The following is a 23,605-nucleotide window of genomic DNA, read 5'->3' as shown; positions in this document are numbered from 1 at the left end:
TAAATTGCCTTATAGCTAGATAAGACATGAACGTGGCTATTAATTGATCTTAACACGTGCATGATTCCTAGTTAAGCGGCCAAACAAAAATCCAATTACTACTTTCTCTTTTTATTTTCTTTCTTTTCCGGTTCAGAAATTACTTCCTCCATTTTATATAATTATCACTTTTTTAGTAACTTATTTACCTATTTTAATATAAAAATAAAATAAAAATATTAAAATTACATTAAATATATAAAATTTAATTTGAAAAAGAGACGGTCATATAATAAAATGGCGAGAATATAATAAATTTTTGTCAGTAAATGTCGATAGATATAGATAAAAAGACACTTAAATTCAAAACCTTTCGAACGATATAAATAAAAAAAAATTAAAAAATCAAAATAGATAAAAAGAGACGTATTATTAAAATATATCATTGTTTTGGGAAGCAAGGAAGTCTAACAATTGATTGAATTGGAGGGAACCATCTTCTAATAATTTTGTTTAAAGGTATAAATGGGGATGTAGTACATAGTGCCATGAGATGCCCCTTCTCTCAATCGGGAGAATCCAATGCCTACAATTCTGCCAGTTTCAGTCTTTCTTTTACTTGTTTTGGCTTCTTCCAACACATGTTCTACGTATCACATGATTCCTTTGTTCTTGTTGCTCATCCCCCACATTAAAAAATTTAGAGAATTGAAGTGAAAAAGTAATTAATTGCACATATATACACAAAACTTTTATTTTCTTTTTGGAATTCTATTGCATGACAACAACGAATCTCATCCATGACATGAGGAGAAGTGGCCAATGTAAAATTATTCTTGTACATATAATTATATATATAAGATTTGAGGATTCTAGTGGAACTATCTTCAAGAAAGAAAAGAAAGATTTGTAGCATTCACTCACTAACATGGTAACTAGCAGTCACTGCTGTGGCCACTTTAGGGCAAAATATGCAGAGTGCTGTTTTCTTCTGTGTTGTCGTTCGGCTGTGGCCTCAGATTCATTGCCTTTCAAATTGCTACAGTAATCAATTAGATTAAACATTGATCCTTATATACTTTTAGCTTCTGAAAATAGAATAAACTTTATTTATTCAACCCTTAGCTAGTTTCTCACATTAATATCAACCCTATCATTATTCTCTCTGAAAAAAACCCTAATTTTATATTTTAATTTATTTATCATTAAATTTTAAATTTTTTAACAGATTATTGCATAAAGCATATATATTTAAACAATCTCATCGCATTACCTTTTTTAAACCCGTCAACATAATCTTTCAGAATAGAAATCATAATTCTTATTTATTTTATTCTTTTTAGCGATTCCGAAAATAAATTCTGAAAGAAGCTGAATTTTATAGAAATTCTGAAAAATTAATATTTGAACAAACGATTTTGAATTTTTATCAAAATTCAAAAGAAAATAAAACATTAAAAATTAATTGAAAAAAGTTATGTCACATTTGATATCTTATTCTATATATTGGATGTATAATATTCTTCAAGAAATCAAAGCCAGATGTTTTTTATATTTTATATTTTATCGCTATTTTCAATATAATATTTTTAAAAATAAAATAAATCATGTTTTTTTTCAAAATGACTTAATAAAAATTGTTTATTTAAAAAATATAAAGTTCAGAATATCGAAATGGTCTTAATTTTAGATATATATATAATTGAAGTAACCATGATAAGCTCATAAAAAAGTCATAACTAGCCTAGGGCAGGTTAATTATAACTAAGGTTAAATTCATTTTAATTTCCATCTCTTTCATTAACCTGTCCTATCTATTGACAAACATGTTAGGTAATCTGTAATTATCCAAAGATCAACATAAACTAGGAAGAATTAGCAAGTAAATTATCTCTTAATAAGCAATTATCTTATGAAGTTTCTAGATGTATTCATATGTACTACAAGAACAAAGATAATACAGTTTGCTGATGGGATGTCATTTTTCAGTAATTTTTCTTATCACAAAGAGAGTATGATCAAGTAATGGCAAGTGGGTAGCCAGGCATAGACATTTTACCAGGTAACAAAGGCTGTAATAATTGTAAAACTAAGGTTGTGTTTGTCTTGTTTTGTTTTTCTTTATTTTATCTTCTTTCTTTTTTCTTTCAACTTCAAAGCTTTCAGTACTTTAAAGTGGGACACATGATCTTACAAGGATACAGGATTGCTTTTTGAGTGGGGTACTATAATCTTCTATGGGTTGATAATTATTCTATTGATCCCTCCTTGTCTGCCTTTTCATTCAATAAAACTATGTATACAGCCTATAATAATCATCATTCCTGTAATTTTTATAATATTGTACTTATCAAATTAATTAAATGCCTTTATCTTCAAAGTATTGTCAATTTGAGTTCATTAATTGCTTAAACCAATAAATAATGTGCTTTCATGTGAATTAAAATGCTAATTGTGTATTATATGTGGGTTCAATGGTTTAGTACTAATTAGAAATCATTATCTATTTTTCAAATAAAGTTCAAGATTAAATTTTAATATTTGAATTATTATTGTAGTCTAAATTTTTAAAATTATCATCATTTATTCTTAAACTCTTATACATCAACTTGAAATTCTATATATATTATATATACAACTGTATTAGAACTCTAGATATATTATTTTACCATCCACAACCATACACGTTTTAAATTAATTAGATTAATTTTGAATATTAAATATTAAAAAAAAAATTAACACTATTCGAAGTGTGAAGCAATTGATAACAATAACTGATTTCTTAACCCTATAAATGTATTTTTTATTATACTTAATATCAAGAATAAACCTTTTGAAGAAATCAACATCTATGATTATATTTCCTTCAACCCATTTATGTTCATGACCCGGTTGGTCAAATATATCATCCATCAAGTTTCTTGGGATAGCAATAATAATCAAAGGAAAAAGAAAAAGAAAAGGCCAAATAACTAAGAAAATAAATTTGACTTTTGACTATTATTGACTCAATTCAAGAACACAAAAAGAAGTAAAAAAAGACTCAATCAAATTCCCTACTACTAATATCTTTCTTTTTTTTTAATAATTGATAGGAAACAAAACCAGATTCACAAAAAAGAAATAGACCCAAATCAATGCATATAATTGTACCATTTCTTGTCTTACAGAACCAACCAAAATTGCTCAGACTCACCCAATAATTTTACATTCTAATACTCTTTTGCACCCTTTTCCCTACCCTCCACAAGAAAAGGAAATTAAAGCTGCCGACATTATTTATAATTTATACTATAGTCATTAAAGGCGGTGAACCATTTTCTTTTCTTTTCTTTTCTTTTCTTTTCTTTTCTTTCTATGTTGGTTGGCCAATTTAATTTAATACTCCCATTTGCTATCATTTCTTTTTGAGATCTTTACATTGCAAAACATGCATATTGCTATCATTTCTATGACACGTGCGTGGCTTTGCAATTGCTGTATATATATATATAGTTATATGTATGGCCAAGTCGAATGATGGCACCTTATGTGCATTGGCAATGTTTATTTTCCAAAATGTTGTCCCAATAAATAATCCCTATTTCTCTTCACTGTTCTTAAATTTCAAGAGTTTCGAGGCTTGAAATGTGTATTTAGTTACCCAAGATGCATTTCAACCGTTCCTTTAAAAAGATTTATCATTCATAATGGATCGAATTCGACTTCAACTAGATTCACTTTTCAACTCATATATATTCATTTAAAATATTTATTAACATTTAGAATAATTTTACAGAACTGAACTTCAACGTTATTATGTTCGAACCGACTCGGCTAATTTTCACCGGTAATTAATTGTTAGAATAAGTCTTTTTTTATATAAAGTATTTACACCTTTTGTTCTCTCTTCTAATTCTAATGAAAAGGGCAAGTCCAATATATAAATTGTGAATAACAAATGAAAGATATAATTGAAATAGTAGAAAAGTAGGAGCCACTTTAATGAAATGAAGATATGCTTAACATTAACAAATTAGACCTAAAACAAAGATGTGGTCAACTTCCTTTAAGAAGGGGCATGCTCAACTTCTCTATCATTTCCCTTTTAGCTTCGCTAATCTCTTTATTTATTTGTTGATTGTGGTGTCTGGCCATTTGTCCCACTACAAGAACACCCTTAATAATCAAGTCTTTGAATCTCATGAATACAGGTAAAAAGAAAATGGTAAAGGAAAAGAGAGTAACTTTCGTGTGTGTATATATATATATATATATATATATATAGGGTTGCGGCATTCATACATATAATTTAGAGAATCCACAATAGTTGAGGTGATGATAAATCACTTGGATATAAATTAATATATTACTTATTTTAGATGAACTTATATCAACTAGACGATGACTATAAATAGAATAAAAGAGATTCTGAAATTTTTTATCAAATTAAAATGTCGAATTTTTTGAGAAAATTTTAATTTCAGAGAATAATACTAAGATTTAATATTTTATTTTGATGTTGAGGCTTGGTGTAAAAGTCAGAATAAATTCTAAAAGTAACATAAAATCCCATAAAGATCAAATAAATTTTTACAATAATGCAAAATCCCCACAATAACGTCATAAGAATTTAGACTATCCATGCATCCCTGAGCTATCGGGAAATTATAACAGAATAACTGAGTTGGTCGTATATTTCATTTATTTTAAGATAAATGAAATATAATTTTTATAATAAGTACAAAGAGATGACTATTTTTATTATATAGTTAAAGATGTTGTAACGGTTTCAAACATCATTGCCATCATATTCTAACTTAGTAAGCCCCAAAGTTATTATTTTGCTTTTTTCAGTTGTGCTTCCTAAGTGATGATGAAATTTAAAAGAAAAAAAAGATTATTTTATTGTACTTTCGCCATGGATGAGCTAGGCCAAGCTAGTTCGATGATAGAGAAAAAGACAAGTGTGGCTGAATAATTTATAAAAAGAGACTCAATGAAGCATCGATTCTTTGGGGCTCCATCCTCTCCATCAAGTATTGATGTTTCTGACCCACTTCTCTTCCTTCCTCTTCAATTCTTTTGTTTTTTCTTTTTATTCTTCTTTAATTGCAGGAATTCTTTTCTCAAAATGCATTATTAATAGTCCTGAATATTTTTTTTTTATTTTTTTAATCAATTGCATGTCTAAAAATTTCAACTTTGACACCTCAAGTATTTAAATTCGAACTTTTCATAATTACTAAACATGTGACATACGCAATCATATGAATTATATTTTTAGGATGATGCATATATTTATAATCTAAAAGCAGTTTATTAATTAAATACTTGCATATTTAAATTTTAACTTTCATCTATTATTTACTTGAATTTATAATTTTTTTTTATTTTAAATACTTTCCAGCATATGTTAATACTATTAAATTCATCTAATGCGATATTTTTTTGTTCAAGTATTATAATCAAAGTAAATTTTAGTTGAAATAGTTGATTTTTAAAGAGCTAAATACTATTTTAATTACAGTGAAAAAATTTCTTCGGCTTTCGAGTAGTTTCTGAAAGTTAATTTTATATTCTTGGTGTTCAAATGAAAAGAAAAAAAAACATTAAGACTTTTAAAAAGAGAAAGGGTATAAAGAATTTTTATTGATATTAACATTACATTTTTTAAAAATATTATAAATTAGAAATGCGAGAGCTAAGAGTTGAAATATCAGGTGTCTAATCGACTATCACTAAAAAAAATTAGAGGCATAAGCATGTTTAAAAAGAATAATTTTAAATATAGAATACCTCACATTTTACTGATTGAAATAAAAATATCTCAAATAAATAAATAATATTTACAAGCTCAATCTGATTTTAGATGCGTATATTAAATTAAATAAAGTTTTAAGTTTAATTTTTCCAATCTTAATTCATAACTCTAAAAGACTAATTAACATATATATAGAAGCCCCTAGATAGTTGTGGGGGCTTGAGAAAGAAGGTCAATTGGCCGTTATAATAACAATAATAAAATAGTGCATTGATAATTGGCCTTTGTTTCCTTTTCTGGTGGCAACTCTTATCATGTACATGTAGTTGGTAATTTGCTTTTTCATTGTCTTTTAACTCATAGTTATTCTTAGAATAGTTGCAAGTGAGTCCTAAAATGCTGGAATTGAAAGAGATGAACAATGGAAATAGAGAAAGAGAGAACACTATTGTGGTAATTCAATCCCTCCCCATAATAAATTTATCATATTAGTGTTGATGTGGATTAGAAGCACAAAAAGTATGTATTGTTATTACTTAATATGTTTTATAATTTTTATATTAAATCTTAATATCTTTTAATCGAAACTGGTCGTACGAATTTCTAAATTCAGTAATTTTAAAAAAATATGATCCAAACAAGAGTCTTTAATTGGGTGATAACAACTATATTAAGTTCTTGTGTGTGAAATTTTCAGAGTTTTCAACAAAATGATGCTTACTTCACTTAAATGGCAAATTTGTTGACTCTCTAGCTATCAGAATAAGAAAGAAGAAAATGGTTGCACAAGATGAAATCCTGACTCTGGGCTGATTGGCCAGCCTTAGGGCTGAACCAAACAGCCCATTATTTGAATGTTAAAGGTGGGCCTGAACCTAAGAGTGAATAAACCGTTTTCTGTTAATAAATAACCCGCCAAGATTTCCTTCTTTCATCGCCTTGACTGACACAAAATCCAATACTATTCAATCACAGAACTCCACGTGTATAAACCATTACCAATCCCAATAAAATAAATATCCCTCCACTCCTCTCCAAAACAGCACTCTTTCAAATATCTGCCGATACATTGCATGGGCAGAAAAGAGATGCTGTCCTGAAACACTCTGTACAATTCACCATGAGCGCTAGAGCTCTCCTCTACTACTCTTCCGCTCCCCTTTTTCGGCCCCGAAAGACCGACATCTCTGTCCCCAAGAAAAGTTTCGGCCAGATAATTCCCGATTTGAAGCCGAGAGAATCTTTCAACTTTCGGGTGGTTCGGCTTCAACCTGAAGGGGGCTCGTGCAGTGGCCTTTTCCGAGTTTCTGCGCACAAGTCTAGTAGGAGTAGGAGTGAGTTTGTGAAAGTACATGCGGATGTTAAATCAGAGCGTTATAAGATATCGGAGTCTGTACCGGAGTCTGTGAAGTTTGAGGATTCTTTGAGTGGGAATGATTCGGAGAGTTCTTTGCCTTGGTGGGAAGAATTCCCTAAACGATGGGTTATTGTGATCTTGTGTTTCTCTGCGTTTCTTCTCTGCAATATGGATAGAGTATGTTTTTTTTCTTTTCTCATTTCTTGCTTATATGTGATTTCTATTCTCTCTTTAGCAATAGAATTGCACAGAATCTTTTCCATTTAATGAAATTAGTCTTATGTGGTTTGCTGGAATTCTGCAATTATTTGTTAGACTTGAGATTTCAACTTGAGAACTCGCTGCCCCAGAGTGAATTCCAGGACAGCTAAGCCAGACATTATGAGTAACATACTGTCAATTCATCTATTAATTTGTTGTAATTAGAATAAATACTCAAGTACTTCAAGATGCAACCATTGGACATTAGATTGTAGGTTTGTGATATTTAATGTGGTATGTTTGTTTTGGTGTCTCGAGAATTAGTTCAGTCTTTTAATAAAAGTAAAGTAGGCTGAATCTCTTATTGGCAATGCATCAATTTTGACAATGCTAGCTTTTAAGAATTTGTAGCCCTTGTAGCAGTAATTTTGAGCAGTTTCTATTTGGCAGGTAAACATGAGTATTGCCATACTTCCCATGTCCGCTGAGTACAACTGGAACCCAGCAACAGTTGGCTTGATTCAGTCTTCTTTTTTCTGGGGATACCTCCTCACCCAGGTAACTAAGCTTTCTCTTAATTAACTTGTTTAATATTCGTTTCGCTTTTCTGAATTACATCCAAGGTATTACTCTTGCACTTGCATGTACAAGGGAGGATAAACATGAGAAGGGGCATGTTCTCTATTTTCTTAACTAATTAGTTACCGATGACAGATTGCTGGTGGAATCTGGGCAGACACAGTGGGAGGGAAGCTAGTTCTGGGATTTGGCGTAGTTTGGTGGTCTATTGCAACAGCTCTAACCCCTGTTGCTGCAAAATTTGGCTTGCCTTTCCTACTTGTTGTTCGTGTCTTTATGGGGATTGGTGAAGTAAGTCCTTTAGTAAAAGCTCTTGGATGTGCTTTCTGCACATGTTAATGAATGTTGTCACTATAATATGTAATGTAACTAGAGGACAGAATATATGGTGAATTGTCTCATGTGATGTCTGTTCATTTAGTGTGGTTGTGTTGCAGGGTGTTGCTATGCCTGCCATGACTAATATTCTGTCTAAATGGGTTCCTGTATCTGAGAGGAGTAGATCATTAGCATTGGTGTACAGTGGCATGTACCTTGGATCAGTCACTGGCCTTGCTTTCTCACCATTTTTAATTCATCAATTTGGATGGCCATCAGTCTTTTACTCCTTTGGTTCTCTTGGCACAATTTGGTTTGCTGTATGGCTAAATAAGGTAACTTTCACTGGTCTTAGCATGCTATTATGACTTCTCGTTAACATGATTCTGGAAGTTAGAAGTGAAATATCATTAAGATTTTTGTCATTGAAGGAGTTTGATTAACATGAGCTTAAATTTTTTCTTGACACATTTCCTGTGTATGAGAATAATATCATACTGAGTTGCTTCTGGTATTCAATTTGTTTGTTTCAGTTCCAAATGTTACATTCTTTCTTTTTCTTTCAACAGGCATATAGTTCGCCTCTTGATGATCCACAGCTCCGGCCAGAAGAAAAGCAACTAATTATTGCAAACAGTGCTTGCAAGGAACCTGTCAAAGTAATACCTTGGGGACTAATCTTGTCGAAGCCACCTGTATGGGCTCTAATAGTGTCTCACTTCTGTCATAATTGGGGCACTTTTATTCTTCTAACATGGATGCCCACATATTATAACCAAGTGAGTGTTTCTTTCATTTGAATGTATGCTTCAAAGCTATAGGCCTGTGACAGTTAGAACACATTACAAATACTTTATTAATTGCTTGCCAGTTTTCTTTGAGTTTCTTATTGACATATTGTAAATAAAGGGAGGATGTAGTTCACGACCCATCACACTCATAGAGGCAACTTTTTCTCTAAAACCACGAATCCTGATTTTGTTATATCCTTTTCCTGTCTGGTCAAATAGGTCCTGAAGTTCGATCTTACAGAATCTGGACTTGTCTGTGTTTTGCCCTGGCTTACCATGGCATTTTCTGCAAATCTTGGAGGGTGGATAGCTGATACACTTGTGAGCAAAGGCTACTCTGTGACAACTGTTCGTAAGGTATTAATTGCCCAGTTTCTTAAGTCTAATGGTAATCCTGAATGCAGAAATTCTCAATCCCTTATTCCTCTCTTTGTTTACTCTGGCTCCCACATGAGACATTTCATTTGAAGAAAAAATGCATTTGGTCAGATCTCCTCATTCAACTCTCTATGGCTAACAGTGCATACCCTGTATTGTCCTTGGCAGATCATGCAAACAATTGGATTTCTTGGCCCTGCATTTTTCCTAACTCAGTTGAGCCATATTAATTCTCCTGCAATGGCTGTATTGTGCATGACGTGTAGCCAGGTTTGCTTTTTACACTAAAACCTTGAAAGAAAAAAAATAAATATGCATTTCTTGCTTGAATTGCAAGATCTATTGTTCTCAAATCAACCTTCCTTGTGATAACTGTTTCCATATTTTTGCACAGGGAACTGATGCATTCTCTCAGTCTGGACTGTACTCAAATCATCAAGATATTGCTCCTAGATATTCAGTATGTTTTGTTTCATTTAGACCTCTTAATGGATATTCATAATGACCCTTTTTAGTTTCACTTATGATTACCTTTGTGATTATGCATCAGGGAGTGCTGCTTGGTCTATCCAATACTGCTGGAGTGCTAGCAGGGGTATTTGGAACAGCTGCTACTGGTTACATCTTGCAACATGGTAAGAACATAGCCTAGTTTCTGTTAAAGATATAAAACTATTTTGAAGTCTCGCCTAACCATTTAAGTTTTCCAATGAAATAGTTCCATGACATGGTATTGAAAATCCTGCAATTCAAATATCTAGAATTCCATTTTTAGCCACCTTGATATTAAATTTTTTAACTAAGACTATTGGACCTTCACATTGTATTTATTTCAACAAAGCTGGTAAGAAAAGGTCGGACAGCCTGCTTGGAATAATAAGCTTATCCATCTGCCTGCTTTACGTGTGTGCCACTAGCACGCTCTTTACTGAAATTTAAGACATGAAATTGGATTATAAGCTGATTATTATATTTCTCTGACAGGTTCTTGGGATGATGTTTTCAAGGTTTCAGTAGGGCTCTACTTGGTTGGAACCGTAGTGTGGAACCTGTTTTCAACTGGTGAGAAGATAGTAGATTAACTTTCGTGTAGGTTTTATTTTTCATACAGACAGCGCAGCTCAAGCAACCAGCGTTCCCTTTCCACAAGCCAACAGCAGAAGAGCTCGGAAGATTGATATATATGAAAGAAATTGAAAATGAAAATTAACGAAGATACAATTGGAGGGATAAAAGACAGGTTCGTTCAAATTCCTGAGCTTGAAAAATTGGCAAATTTTCTGCAATGCCCATTAATCATTGAGCTCATAATTATTGAATCCCCATATGCAAGTAGTGCATCCTGAAATAGCTGCATACATTTCAATCAAGGAAGAACACATTTGTAAAGTATCTCTACTGCTTGTAAATCCTGTAATCAGTACTAACAAGTCAATATTATGATTTTTCTGATATTTCTTCTTTGAAAATTCATCATTTTCTAATCGATACCCGAAAACTGTAAAAACTAAATAAATGCAGGGCAATTTTTTTTTTCATTGTTCATAAAGAGTATAAAGTGTATATTTATTGACATAATCATATGAAAACCCATATCACATTAAAGACAATAATTGACTCGAAACAACAGACAACAAATGTAATGAACATTGGAAAAGCAAAATGATTTAAATGACTTATATACCCTCCAAGATTAACAGGGAGAAGAATATGTGTATGACTGGATGACTATATTACCCCTCCCTCCATGTAAAGCCAAGAAGATAGTAATGCACAGTTGAGAAAGAGAGAGAGAGAGGCCCACAAAACAGCCCCCCTCCTAAGCAAGAATACGAGGATGCAAGAATACACGAAGGCCATTCTTCATGAACAATGTAAGAGACATCTTCTGTTCCACACGGTGGCCGGGAACCAGAGATAACCGGTAACGGAGAAGTACAGCTGAAGCAACAGACTTCATCTGGAGGTAAGCCAAGTCCTTACCTAAACAAGTTCTTGGTCCAGCATTAAAAGCTACGAACTTATAGCCATCTTTAGGTGGTTCGAATCGGTTTTCTTCCGGCGACAGCCATCTCTCCGGCTTGAATTCCACGCAATCCTCTCCCCAAATGCTCTTCATTCTTCCAACGGAATATATAGAATATGTAACAGTTGAACCTGCCGGTACGAACGTCCCATCAGGCAGAACATCATCTGCTACAACATATTTGAAATCTTGAGGCACTGACGGGTATAAACGCAAGGTTTCAGCTAATGCTGCTTTAAGATACACCAGTTTATCCGCTTCATCAAAATCTAAGGGCTCCTCAATCCATTTCTGACAGTTATCGCCGCGTGTTTCTTTAAGCACATTTGATATTTCCTTGACAATTTTCGCTTCAACTTGAGGGTTGTTCATGACTAGCCAAAAGAACCAGCTAAGAGCAACGGAAGATGTGTCGCGGCCAGCAAGAACAAAATTCAGAGCGATTCTCTGGAGAACTGCGATTGGAAAAGGGTTGCCATCTACGTCTCTTTTCTTCATGAATCGAGATAGCAAGTCATCTGATGGATTCTCTTTGCGTGCTGCTATAGCATCATCCATGTAGTTTTCAACCACTTTGAGGCTTTTCTGCAGCCTCTTCTCTGCTCCAATGCTAAAAATCTTCTCAAATCTCCATAGGAAACCTGGGTAAAGAAGCCTTTGAAGAGTAGCTTCAGTAGCTGTATCAAAGGCAATAGCAAAAGGGTTTTCAGGCATTTCTTGAGCAAGTGTTTGAGGATCTTTTCCAAAGGTTAGTCCGCATATATTATCAAAGGTTAACCGAAGCAGCAAATCTTGCAAGTCAACTGAGATTTTCTCTTTAGCTGATTTATCTAAGATGCTCCACAACCGATTCTTGATTGTCCGGTTCACCCACCGAGCCATGGCTTGCCTTAAAGTTCTAGTCGTGAACTCCAGAGCAGCAGTTTTACGCTGTATTAGCCACGTTTCTCCATCACTGTTGAAGATTCCCTGACCTAAAAGATCATGAAATGCTTTCTGCCAGTGAGGACCTTTAGGATAGTTTTCAAACCGGGTTCGAAGAATATGTTCCAAGTTCTTCGGATGGCAAGTGACTGTATAAAATCCTTGCCGGCGAGCCAAGAAAGGAAGAGCAATAGTGCACGTTTGATAAGTTGACGCGCCACCAGTTGCACGGAGGTTGCCAGCAATCCAATCATGGATTTGTCTCCTGTTCTTGAAAAGAACAGGGAGGCTTCCTACTAGAGGCCATACTCTAGGGCCAGTAAGTTTACGAGCTAAAAGATAGAACCAAAAGAGATAAGCAGAGACAGAAGCTGCTAGAGTAAAGAAGAAAGGCAGTGTTTCCATAAGTGGTGTGAGGGTTAGGTATGTCTGTATGTTTTAGAGATGGAAATATAGAAGATTGCCTGGACAGTGAAAGAGATGATACAAAGGTGTTGTATATATATATAGTTTGATATTAAAACAAATTTTTTAGGAACAAGTTGTTGGGAAAATTTGTAAACTTGTGTTTGATGCAATTGGGTTGATTAGAACTGTGCTAAAAGAATATACAAGAAAACCATGTAATTGCTAGTGGTCTTACTTTTGGCAAATAGAGGGAATTGAATTAAAAATATTTAAAAAAAAAAAAACTTATTTTATGTAAAAAAAAAATGAAATATGTATTATAACTAAGCCGTTGGTTTACCTATATATATCACAGCGAATAGAAGAGAATAAATAAATAAAAAAAGACGGATAATAAAATTTATATATTTAGCATTCATTCTACATATTAAAATATTAATTTATTGATTTCTTTTCTTAGACAGTTTCCTTTTAATTTTTAATAATTCATATAATTTACATAAAATATTTTAATTTTGGTGAACAGATTTAGTAAATTAGTGTATTTACGTACTTTTATAAATAGTGGGAATTAAAAAGATTATTGTTATATATAGATGGTGGTATGAACAGATAAATAGAAGGAATTAAAATAAAATAAAAAAGACCCACTAATGAAATTTGAAAAATGCTCATCACCACTAATGCTATCAGTAGTTGCTTTATAGGGTATAAAGGTTGGTGTACTTTGGTTAATTTATTGGATAAACAAGTTTTCTCTATTGTTTCTCCACTTCAATTGATTGCCAAATGTGGAATTATAGGGTATTTTGATCTATTTGGTCGCACCAAACTTATAAACATTTTTTTTCTTTTTATGTTTTTATTTTTAATTTTTTTTAACAATTTAAATATATATATTTTATTGTTTTGATATATATATATATGTCCGATAGAACTCTTACGGGTGACAAACATTCTTTCAAAAATTTTAACGCAGTTGGATACCCAATATTCGAACTCAAAATCTTGGTTAAGCTAAAAGACATATTTACTCTCTCGTCTTAGTAAATTAATTTATATTTTCTTTTTTCTATTTTCTCTTTCTGGGTGTTCATATCAAGTTGTTTTTAAAAATTAATTAGCAATAGCAACAGATTCCATTTTAAGGAAAATGAGTGCTTGATCGTGGTTTCTTATGGATAAAAATTGCAATACTTTATTTCCATGATTAATCAAAAAGCAGTCTATATATAATTATCCTTATATATAATTTGTGATTTACAAGTTATTAAAGAAATTACTTTGTTTTTCCAAGACTCACCCTCTAAGTCATTAAAGAATTAATAAGAAAGTGAAATTATAATCTACTTAATTACTTGATTTTAGGGTCATTAAAAGAAAATAAAATTTTTAAGTTCGGGTCATTTCTTTCGTATCGGTGAATTTTTATTTATATAGTAAAACTGAAAAAATGATTAATTATTATAGTTTATAAAACCTGCATGCATTATAGAAGAAGCTTTTCGAGTGGCCTTAATTTTCTTGACATTCTTGCGGACTAAGTTTCTGGATGAAGAGTAGTTAAAAGTGGGTCTAACCACACTAAGAAAATGGGTTTGTTTCTAAAACCTGAAGAAAAACCCTAAAGGATGAACATTTGCTTAGACTTAAATGGGGGAATTAATTTGACTCTATTAGTTTTTATTGGCCCTAAGTAAAGGAAAAGTTGATTAATTGGAAGAAACATTATAAGGACCTAAAGTAGTTTCCTCTTGCCCTTTCAAAGGGAAACTTACACCAACCCTTTTGAATTTGGGATCTTAATTGGCTATCTTACATCAACAAATCACTTCCAATTTCTTTTGTTTTTCATGAAAAAAGTAGTGCCAGTACATTCCACGTGGCAACAACCAAGATTTTAATAAATAATTTTTAACTACGCTGTCTTTATATACTACAATAAATAAGAAAGTACATATTTGTATATTTTTATACTAAATGATTAACGGGTACTCATTACTTAAAACTAATAAATATATGTCAATTACCGATTTGATTTAATATATATATATATATATATATATATATATGGAGACATACATCTAAACTGATAAGAATTTTTCAAATTTTAATTATATTTTCATATAATATTTATAAAAAAATTACATAAAAATTTTAAACGTCACTCGACCTATTTGAATAGAGGAAAAAACTTTATAAGATTTTCAAACTTTACCAAATATTAAAATCACTTATTTTTTTCTATTTACTTTGATACACTACTTTACATATAGCTTAAGAAATTTAGTCTTCTTTTTCTCAAATTATTGATGCCATTAATTTAAATAAATAAAGTCATTACAGACTTTCTAAATGTTTACAATTTCAAGTGAAGAAAGTGGTAATCTAATAGTACATGTTGACATTTATGTCGATTAATAAAAAAAATCTTTTAGCAAATTACTTTTTAAATCAACAATTAAGAAAAAGTAATTGTAATTTAGAACAAAAGAAAAGAAAAGAAAAATATAACCTTTAAAGTAGAATAAAGGAAAGAAAACATTAAATTAGATTCAAATGTGAGCAGGCATATTTATTAAGATTCAAATGTTTATAAAAAATATAATATTTTACTAATTTAGTTATTATATATTCATGTGTATTAAGCTAAACGGTTCACCTTAATAATCATTGTATTTGTATATTTTCTATCAATTATTTATTTTATATGTTTTAATAACTTGTTAAATTACATATATTTATAATAATATAATTTTTTAAATAAGATAAAAATAAAAATCTAAAATACATATTAAAAACAAATATCAAATAAAATATATTATTAAGCTACAAACGAGCTTATTATTGAGATCTTAACGGTTTTTAATTCATGATTAATGCAGTAATGTTCAAATTTATATATAAGCCAGCTCATAAAATAGTTCTTGAAATTTTAAATAAGTCAACTCACGAGCCCGCTCATGAGCTCATAGACGAGTTAATTTACAAATACAAACAAGTCGAACATGATTAAACTTAAGCTTGTAAATTAAGTTTAAGTTTACTTTATCTAACTAAATAAATAATTATAAATAAATTTCTATTGGATCAAATTCTGAATAGCTCGCAAGTGGTTTAACTCATTTTCTGGACTATTTACAACTAGCCAATTAAGAATTTTTAGATGTATATACTAGTACTAGCAAGTGCATCAAAGATGTAGTCATCGATTCTCCCGAAAGACCACAATTACTGCGAGTAAACATATTAATAAGGAAGAACACATTTTTGCCATGCTACTAAGCGTACCTAGTACTTGGGAGCTTAAGCTTTTGGTTCTAGGCCTCTATTATGAGGCATTGCACTTAAGCCTAGCAAAGTGCAAATTTCAATCCTTCAAATTTGGGCTCAGCATCTCAACAGCAGGCCTACTTATTGTGATAAGAATTGAGATACACTTGCATAATACATTGGATCTAAAGGTATTGTCACCAAAAGGCTCATGGGTTATCATCTTGCCACATGTCATATCCATATCCACACCCCCTTCTGGATTTTTAAAACCATTTAAAGAAAAAGAAAGAAAAGACCAGCAATGAAGATAAGCCACTTGTGGAGAGCTCGTGGCACAAACACTTCCTCCATCTCTCAACACTAATCCAACGGCTAAAGGAATTACTTAGACCCAGAAATCCAAGAAAAAGAGGATATATTTACAACAGCCATATCTTTCCCTGTAGTTTCACTATCCTTTATACCTTCCACATCTTGAAAGAAAGATAAGAAGACAATGGCTTCTCTTCCTATTGCCTTTGCTGCTCCAACAGTTAGAGTGTACGCAGCAACAGCAGCTAAAGGAGCTGGTGGCAGTAAAGAAGAGAAAGGGTTTCTTGATTGGGTTCTTGGCAATTTAACCAAGGAAGACCAGTTCTACGAGACTGATCCTATCCTCAAGAAAGTAGAGGAGAAGAGCAGTGGTGGCACCACCTCTGGCAGGAAGAACTCTGTCTCAATTCCCCAGAAGAAGAAGAATGGCGGCTTCGGTGGCTTCGGTGGCCTGTTCGCCAAGAAATGAATGAGATTATCTATTTCTTTTAATCTTTGTCTGCTCTCTCTGAATCTCTTTGTGTCTCCATTTTTAGATATGATGATGATGATGATTATGGGTTTATGATTCTTGAACTCTTTTAATTAAGTTGAATGTGCTTTCAGTCCCTTGCACTGCACAGCTACCTCTGTTACTACTTTACCATTTAATTAATTCTCTAGTTCCATGTGTAACCTAATATATATATATATATATATATATATATATATAATCAATTCATTTTATATATATGACCTTCTACTTCTTTGTCTTATTTAATTTCCACTCACTCTAATTCTAATAGCCTTAGAAGATATGAAAATGATTTTCCAAATGCCATATTTAGCAATCTAAGAATCCCATAATTTTGTTTAGGAGGAGACTTAAATTTATATTTGTGCTCTAATTATTATATAATTTGAGGTTCATTACTTATTGTTAAGCCAATTTTATAGATTACTAAAAAGCTTATTTAAATATTTGACGGCATAATTAAGAGCATAACAAAGTTTCATAGCCTTGATTGTTCATCACTCTTTCTACAATGCATCACTTGCTAGCTACTGGACTTCTTTTGGTTGTAATGTGGTCTTTATGACATTTAATAATCAATAAAAATAATATTTCTATTGTGTCACGACCCACTCTGGGGGCCCGTGACCGGCACTAGGGAATGGGTAGGCTTAAGGCCACCGAAACCCGTAGTAAGCCTTACCAACCCGCAAATCCAAATATACAATTAACCAAATATAAAATAGTCATAATTGTCTTGCATAATACATCATCAAACTACCAACAAGAGTCAGAATAGTTATACAAATTTTAAAATTTTCTACTGCGGATACTCTAGAGTAAAAATGACAAGTATACAAGTACAAGATAATTACAAAAGTCCGAAAAAGAAGAAGTCGGACTGTCGGTGTCTTGAAAGTCTTTAACTCACACCGAAAAAATTACAACCGAAACCGGTCTAGAGTGAGTCAAAATCAAATAATCTAAGGGCTTTTGCAACCTTCACATGATATATTAATTATTCAAAACAATATACCAATTTCTGAATATAATTGCAGTCATAATATAAAATCATACACCATAATAATAAAATGATAAAAGGAGAGTGTAAATAAATAAAGACATTTTTACTTTCACGGGACGTGTGGCTAAGTAGAACCCTAACCCCAAATTCTAACAGCCACTTTGGCTCTCTTAATCCAATAAGACTGGCGCCCCGAGAGCAATGCTCGACCAGGGACCTTACCTCCCGGTCACTTAAATATCCAAATAAGAAATCTAGTAGCCATTCGGCTCTCTTAATCCAATAAGACTGGGACCTTACCTCCGGTCACTTAAATATCCAAATAAGAAATCTAGTAGCCATTCGGCTCTCTTAATCCAATAAGACTGGCAGAGCAATGCTCGACCGTGGCAAACCCATAAATATCTTATTACATGTCCATGATCATTCTGGTGGCCATCGGTGGCATGTTCTACAAGCCACATTTCCCAATTCGCAATCATCACATATAATAAATATCATTATCCGATGAACTCAACCAACACATATCGGAAATAAAGATTAAAGATTTAAGGTAAAACAACGTGCAATTTGCGAGGGAAAAATAATAACGCTTATCTTATTATAACATACTAATAATAATATTTATATTATTTCAAATATTAATAATCAAGTGAAATCATTTACCTTGCGATACTAATAATCATATTAAGCACAAATTCTAAATAGCATATTAAAATCGGACTAGCAATAGCGCAAAGATTAAATGACTTTAACTCACAGATTTGATCGTTCCACGATCCGCTCCTCGCCTCGGGTGGAGTCGGCAAGGGAAGGCTGAATTATCTAATAACAAAAGACATACAATTAATAGACATTCGAAAATTTTTCCTAAACTTAGACCCTAAGGTCATTGCCTAGAATTAAATTGGACTCGAGGATTCTACTGAAAATTTGACAGAACCTCCCTAAATTACGAATATTTACCCCCCGTAAAACGGGTCCAGGACCTGCCAAAAACATATCGGACATGCTGGAATTTAATAACAGAGGCCACAAGAACTGCATTAATATTTTCCCGACTCCAAAACACCACAATCCAAACAATTCAATTTGATTTATTTTTAAACTACCCAACACAAGCAATTAATAGCCTCAATAACTTTCTAATATTATAACAAAAATTTTCAGAGTCTAATAAAATTATACCGAGTTGAAAATTAAAATATTTCGGCCCGAAAACACTGGGTCCGGTCCCGCCAATCGAATTCAACCGGGCGCCTACGAAGCTCAAGTTCGCGGAGAGTCCGGAAGGACAAGAGTTTTGGCCGGAAAGTGGCCGGAAGGCGGATCGGGGCCGGAAAGTCGCTGCTCACGCGACACCTTTCAAGGCTGCCGGCAAGGATTTCCGACAGGAGGGTTGCTTCAAGGGTTTTCGGGGGTGGGGAGTCCGATTCCGGCCAGATCGCCGAAAACAAGCCAAGACAACTCCCACCTTCGGTACGGAAAGGAGGAAAGGGAAGGAGAGCCGCAGAGCGTGGGAAGGGAGGAAGGCGGCGTGGCCGTGGCGGGGAAGAAGACAGTCGACGGGGGGAGGGAGAAGGAAGGGAGGAAGGAAAAGGAGGAGGGGGAGGGGAGAAAAAAAGTTTTTTTTTTTTTTTATATATATATATAATTATTATTATAACTAAGGGTGTTACATATTGTCCTAAGTTTCCTTAACCATTCCAATGTAAAAATATATATACTCGAATAAATTAGATGCATTCCGATTAACCATTATTCAAATATTATTTTTAGGAGTTTCGTTTCATAAGAAAGGTTTTAATAATAATTTCGTTGACCCGATCAAGAAAATTGTCGAAAAATTAAAATTTTCTATATCAAACAAATAAATATTTCAATCAAGTCCTAACATAGCTTGACATAAAACCTTGTTGAATCATTTTTCTTTTTCTTTTATAATTGCTAATAATCACCAATGTAGAGAAATCTTTGTCATCAATATATTGGAGTGACAGTCTCCTACCTATTCAATCAAATTTTGCACAATATCTGAAACATCTCGAATGACTTCTTCAATATCTAAAACATTTCGAACAGTTTCTTCAAAGAACAAAACAGTTTCTTTGTAAGAATCACAACAGTAACTTCCCTTACACTTTTAGTATAAGGTTGGTCCACCCATTTAAAGAAGTGAAACCTTCCTGCCTGTTCAATTAAATTTTGCTCAGAATTGGGTTACAGTATTACACAATCAAAATTCAATTTCAAAACCAGCAACGAGAGTATGTTAAATTCACAGTTTTTTGACATAACGGACATCGAAAGAACCTCCGCCCGAGGTTGTCTAAACTCCATGATGTGAAAATTTGAGTGGATTATGTCTGCAAATTTTTCCCTATGCATTGATGAAATAAAATCAAAGCTCTCAGAACCGTTGTCTCTCTTGTTACTGTCGCCTCAGATTTTTTTTTTGTTTTTTTTTTGGGTCATTATGCCTGTAAAATCTTTAGTAAAATTTTGTCTGTTGTTTCGAAAAGCCGATTTCAATGCTCTGTGTAGGTGTTGGAGTTAAATAGAGACCGATTGATAACCCCAACAGACATTCAAGAATTGAAGTATTAGATAAAGAAGAAGGTGCAGTATTATGGAACTACTGGCAGTTGTGGAGGGATTAGAGCAGACCCACTTGACAGTCTGCTTGAACAGAGCGTGGGGAGAAATTTAAAATAAAGACAAAGCTAAAGAAGATTTTTTTGGTCAAATTTAAGAGCAGAATGTTAGACATTGGCTCAGTCAAACGCTGTCGTATCAATGTCGAATGCGTTAGCTCACTATTTTAATGCCCTACTAGCTAAACGCTTTTTCAGAGAAGACAACAGAAATCGAAAAGAAATTTCATGTCAAAGGAACTGATTGAGATGGCGAGCAATGATCCTCGAGTCTATCACGAAAGGCAAAGGTTGCAGTTTTGCCTCTTGCATGCCCTCAACAATCTCTTCCAGGTAATATAAATAAAAAAGAAAAACACTATTCTTTTTCCGTTTTCTTTATCTTTTCCAATCCATCTAATTTATTCGATTAATCAAGAAAACGACCGTAAGAAAGTTAAAGTTTCTAACTTTCTGATTAATCAATCACATTTATGACTACCCATGCGATCGAATCCAGCAAAAGGATGAGTTTACAAGACCAATCTTGGATGCAATTGCTGAGAAACTAGTTCTGGAATGTCCAGACAAGCAGAACTGGACGCCTTTATCTATAGTCTTCAAGCCACATCATAATTCTCTTACTGGAAACTACGATATCAATGTTTTAATCTCTGCACTTGAAGACAAGGGTAAGATTGTAGTTTGGCATGACCGGCGAAATGGGGCTTCTTCAATTGATCTCGATGATGATAATATGTTCGGTATTGTTCTTAATGTTCATGTTAGAAGGTATGCTGGGTTATGGAAGAGTAGGCATTGGGTTGCGTTAAGGAAGATTTCCGGGATCTGGTATAATTTAGATAGTGATCTTCATGAGCCTTCGGCTTTTCAAGATGTTGATGAGGTTAGGGGTTTCTTGGACTATGTTATTGGTCAGGGCGGGGAGATTTTACTTGTCATGAATAAGAAAGAGTGATTTTTCTTTCTAAATTCCTTGGAGGTTTTGAGTGGTGAATTGGTGATAGAACTTGACTTTGTATATATCCATTTTTTGTTGCATATGTACTTCAAATGCAAAAAGAAATCAAGAGAGTTTCTCTGTCGAAGAATTCTTCCTTCTTGACAATATTTGGTTATTTTTCTTTTCTGACTACCAAATCCTTTGTATAGAATTAAATGAGTAAAGGGGTTTATATAATAGCACAATCTCGTAATAGAGAAATATAGATTTTGCATTAGTGATCTTTTTAGTATAACTTTCAAGTTGTTGGTGATAACACTATGATAGAACAGTGGAGAAGTGCTGCCATGCCCTCCTTTGTGGGTTTCTTGTCTGTTTTGCACTGCATTCTAGAGGCTAAAATTCATTAGCTAATAGAACATAATTTATCATTTGAATTCTGGAAATCGTGCCATAACCAATCAATAGAAATACTCTTATACTCTACCTTTGTCATATATTCCATACATCATACTAGATAGATATCATATTCATGGAATACGATCTGGTGTGGCATTTAATGAATCACTTGTGGGTCTTAGCTTTCTTGTCTACACTTTAAGAACTGAGTAGCAGTCAATAGAATGTGCTATTAGTTTTTGTAATTAGTATGGTTGTATCATGAAGGAGATTGGTTGACTGGAATCGCCATGCAGCAGAATTCTTTCTGTTCTGTTCAGAACTTTACTGGATGTCAGTTGATCTTGTTCTTTGTATCTCGCACGTTCTAATATGTTTTGGAAACTTCATTAAGCTTCTTGATCAATTAAATTGGATGAATTTTTCTTTAGCCCAGTAGATTTAAGGGAGTGCACTGTAAATGCTGATATGGCCTTTTTGTTTGAAGAGCTTTAGAGCTTCTTCCTTACTTATAGTAGCTTCCATGAACTTGGCTAGCTTACTACACACATATGATGAGTCAGGGAAGGGAAGTGCGGGACAGTATGGTTCCTAACACAATCAAAGCAATCCCATCGGAAAATAAAAGGTCGAAAAGAAAATCGACGCAGGGTTTAGCTGGCCTTGGTCGAACAGACACTGTTACTGCAGATAGGAAGAGTGAATTATCATCTGCGTGCTTGGATAGAGATTTTGGGGTTCCTGATATGGGTTGCCAATATTTAGATTTGAGTAGCAATATCAGATAAATAAGTCTGTCTAGATACTGCCTGCAATTTTAGCCTTGACCATTTATTTACAAGGAAGGAAGGAAGGTGTTGCTGAGATTCATGTCTGATATGCAACTCTACAAATAATGAAGAGTAGTAGGCTAGTAAAATTTTTGTTGTTAGTGCAATATGTCATGCATCAGCAGTAACATCAAGCTAGCTAGTTATGAGATTTTCTTTGGACATATCCATGCAAATGATACTGCACCTGTTTATCATGATAAGGAAAATAGTTTGCTCTTCTATGTTCTCTTACACTATTCTTGTCTTTTTCCAGCCCCATATGAAAGGTTTTCTTGCTGTGAAGGTTCATATTAGGAAATTCAGAATCAGAACATTCATGTTTCAATGCTCAGCCTGATAATCAAACTTTTTAATTTCTGTGTACAACTCATCTTGGAAACTTTAGCTTATATTCTGGTATAGTAGGACTAAAAAATTGCATCTGGATTCTTGAATAAGGAAAGAGGGGTGTGTGTGTGTGTGTGTGTGTGGATCAAAAAGGTTTTGGATAAGCCACCCAAACAGATTTTACCAAATGGGTACTCACCAAACAAAAGGAGATATTACCTGTCTCTCTCTTCCTCTGGATTATCCACAGCTTAAAGCTCTAAAACAGCTTAAGATTAGAAGCCTGGAAAAGTAAGAAAATCTGATAGGAGTAGGGCAAAACTGTGTCTTTTCAAATCTTCTTATTATCTAGAGAGAGCCCACTTCCTGATTGATATATATATATATATTATGTATATCTTTATTGAGGTGTTCTTTATTACAAAAATGATGTTGCTTTAAATAAAAAGCACCAAAGCACCATTGGAGATGTTAATACATACTTCAACTCTTCAGTAAATCTAATTAAGGGTCTCTCAAAGGCTAAACTGTGAATTGGCAAAGTTCATAGATGACTAGATTCATGGTTTAGGGTTTTGCAGTTTCAGGATGATTGTTTGCACCTTAATTTAATTCAACTCCATAGATTTTTGCTGGCCCA

General features: G+C 33.0%; 4 protein-coding genes across 4 annotated transcripts; 3 read left to right on the top strand and 1 right to left on the bottom strand.

The window, feature by feature from the left end:
* The first annotated feature begins 6,756 nt into the window (after positions 1–6,756).
* Positions 6,757–10,800, top strand: LOC8276375 (sodium-dependent phosphate transport protein 1, chloroplastic). Its single transcript, XM_002525563.4, has 10 exons — positions 6,757–7,256; positions 7,731–7,838; positions 7,995–8,150; positions 8,297–8,512; positions 8,747–8,956; positions 9,188–9,325; positions 9,515–9,616; positions 9,741–9,806; positions 9,897–9,981; positions 10,331–10,800. Exons 1-10 carry the CDS (start codon positions 6,843–6,845, stop codon positions 10,426–10,428), a joined length of 1,593 nt encoding a protein of 530 aa, XP_002525609.1. The 5' UTR covers positions 6,757–6,842; the 3' UTR covers positions 10,429–10,800.
* Positions 10,801–10,891: 91 nt separating this feature from the next.
* On the bottom strand, positions 10,892–12,848 carry LOC8276374 (cytochrome P450 86A1). The gene has a single exon (XM_002525562.4). The coding sequence runs from the start codon at positions 12,699–12,701 to the stop codon at positions 11,166–11,168; it is 1,536 nt and encodes a 511-aa protein (XP_002525608.1). The 5' UTR covers positions 12,702–12,848; the 3' UTR covers positions 10,892–11,165.
* A 3,456-nt stretch (positions 12,849–16,304) lies between these two features.
* Positions 16,305–16,855, top strand: LOC8276373. Its single transcript, XM_002525561.4, has one exon. The coding sequence runs from the start codon at positions 16,477–16,479 to the stop codon at positions 16,759–16,761; it is 285 nt and encodes a 94-aa protein (XP_002525607.1). The 5' UTR covers positions 16,305–16,476; the 3' UTR covers positions 16,762–16,855.
* A 3,199-nt stretch (positions 16,856–20,054) lies between these two features.
* LOC8276372 (josephin-like protein) lies at positions 20,055–21,554 on the top strand. The gene is made up of 2 exons (XM_002525560.4): positions 20,055–20,796; positions 20,963–21,554. Exons 1-2 carry the CDS (start codon positions 20,692–20,694, stop codon positions 21,419–21,421), a joined length of 564 nt encoding a protein of 187 aa, XP_002525606.2. The 5' UTR covers positions 20,055–20,691; the 3' UTR covers positions 21,422–21,554.
* The last annotated feature ends 2,051 nt before the right edge of the window (positions 21,555–23,605 follow it).

Source organism: Ricinus communis, chromosome 1 (genome assembly GCF_019578655.1).
Source record: "Ricinus communis isolate WT05 ecotype wild-type chromosome 1, ASM1957865v1, whole genome shotgun sequence".
NCBI lineage: Eukaryota > Viridiplantae > Streptophyta > Magnoliopsida > Malpighiales > Euphorbiaceae > Ricinus > Ricinus communis.
This window is presented reverse-complemented; position numbering and strand designations above follow the sequence as displayed.

What these genes read in the sequence shown, in the direction of transcription:
- LOC8276375 (XM_002525563.4), top strand. Translation starts at nt 6,843, where the DNA reads ATGAGCGCTAGAGCTCTCCTCTACTACTCTTCCGCTCCCCTTTTTCGG. An exon ending in TCTTTATGGGGATTGGTGAA is followed by an intron (nt 8,151 to 8,296) that starts GTAAGTCCTTTA and finishes GTTGTGTTGCAG; the next exon opens with GGTGTTGCTATGCCTGCCAT. An exon ending in TGTGCATGACGTGTAGCCAG is followed by an intron (nt 9,617 to 9,740) that starts GTTTGCTTTTTA and finishes ATTTTTGCACAG; the next exon opens with GGAACTGATGCATTCTCTCA.
- LOC8276374 (XM_002525562.4), bottom strand. Translation starts at nt 12,701, where the DNA reads ATGGAAACACTGCCTTTCTTCTTTACTCTAGCAGCTTCTGTCTCTGCT.
- LOC8276373 (XM_002525561.4), top strand. Translation starts at nt 16,477, where the DNA reads ATGGCTTCTCTTCCTATTGCCTTTGCTGCTCCAACAGTTAGAGTGTAC.
- LOC8276372 (XM_002525560.4), top strand. Translation starts at nt 20,692, where the DNA reads ATGTCAAAGGAACTGATTGAGATGGCGAGCAATGATCCTCGAGTCTAT. An exon ending in CCCTCAACAATCTCTTCCAG is followed by an intron (nt 20,797 to 20,962) that starts GTAATATAAATA and finishes GATCGAATCCAG; the next exon opens with CAAAAGGATGAGTTTACAAG.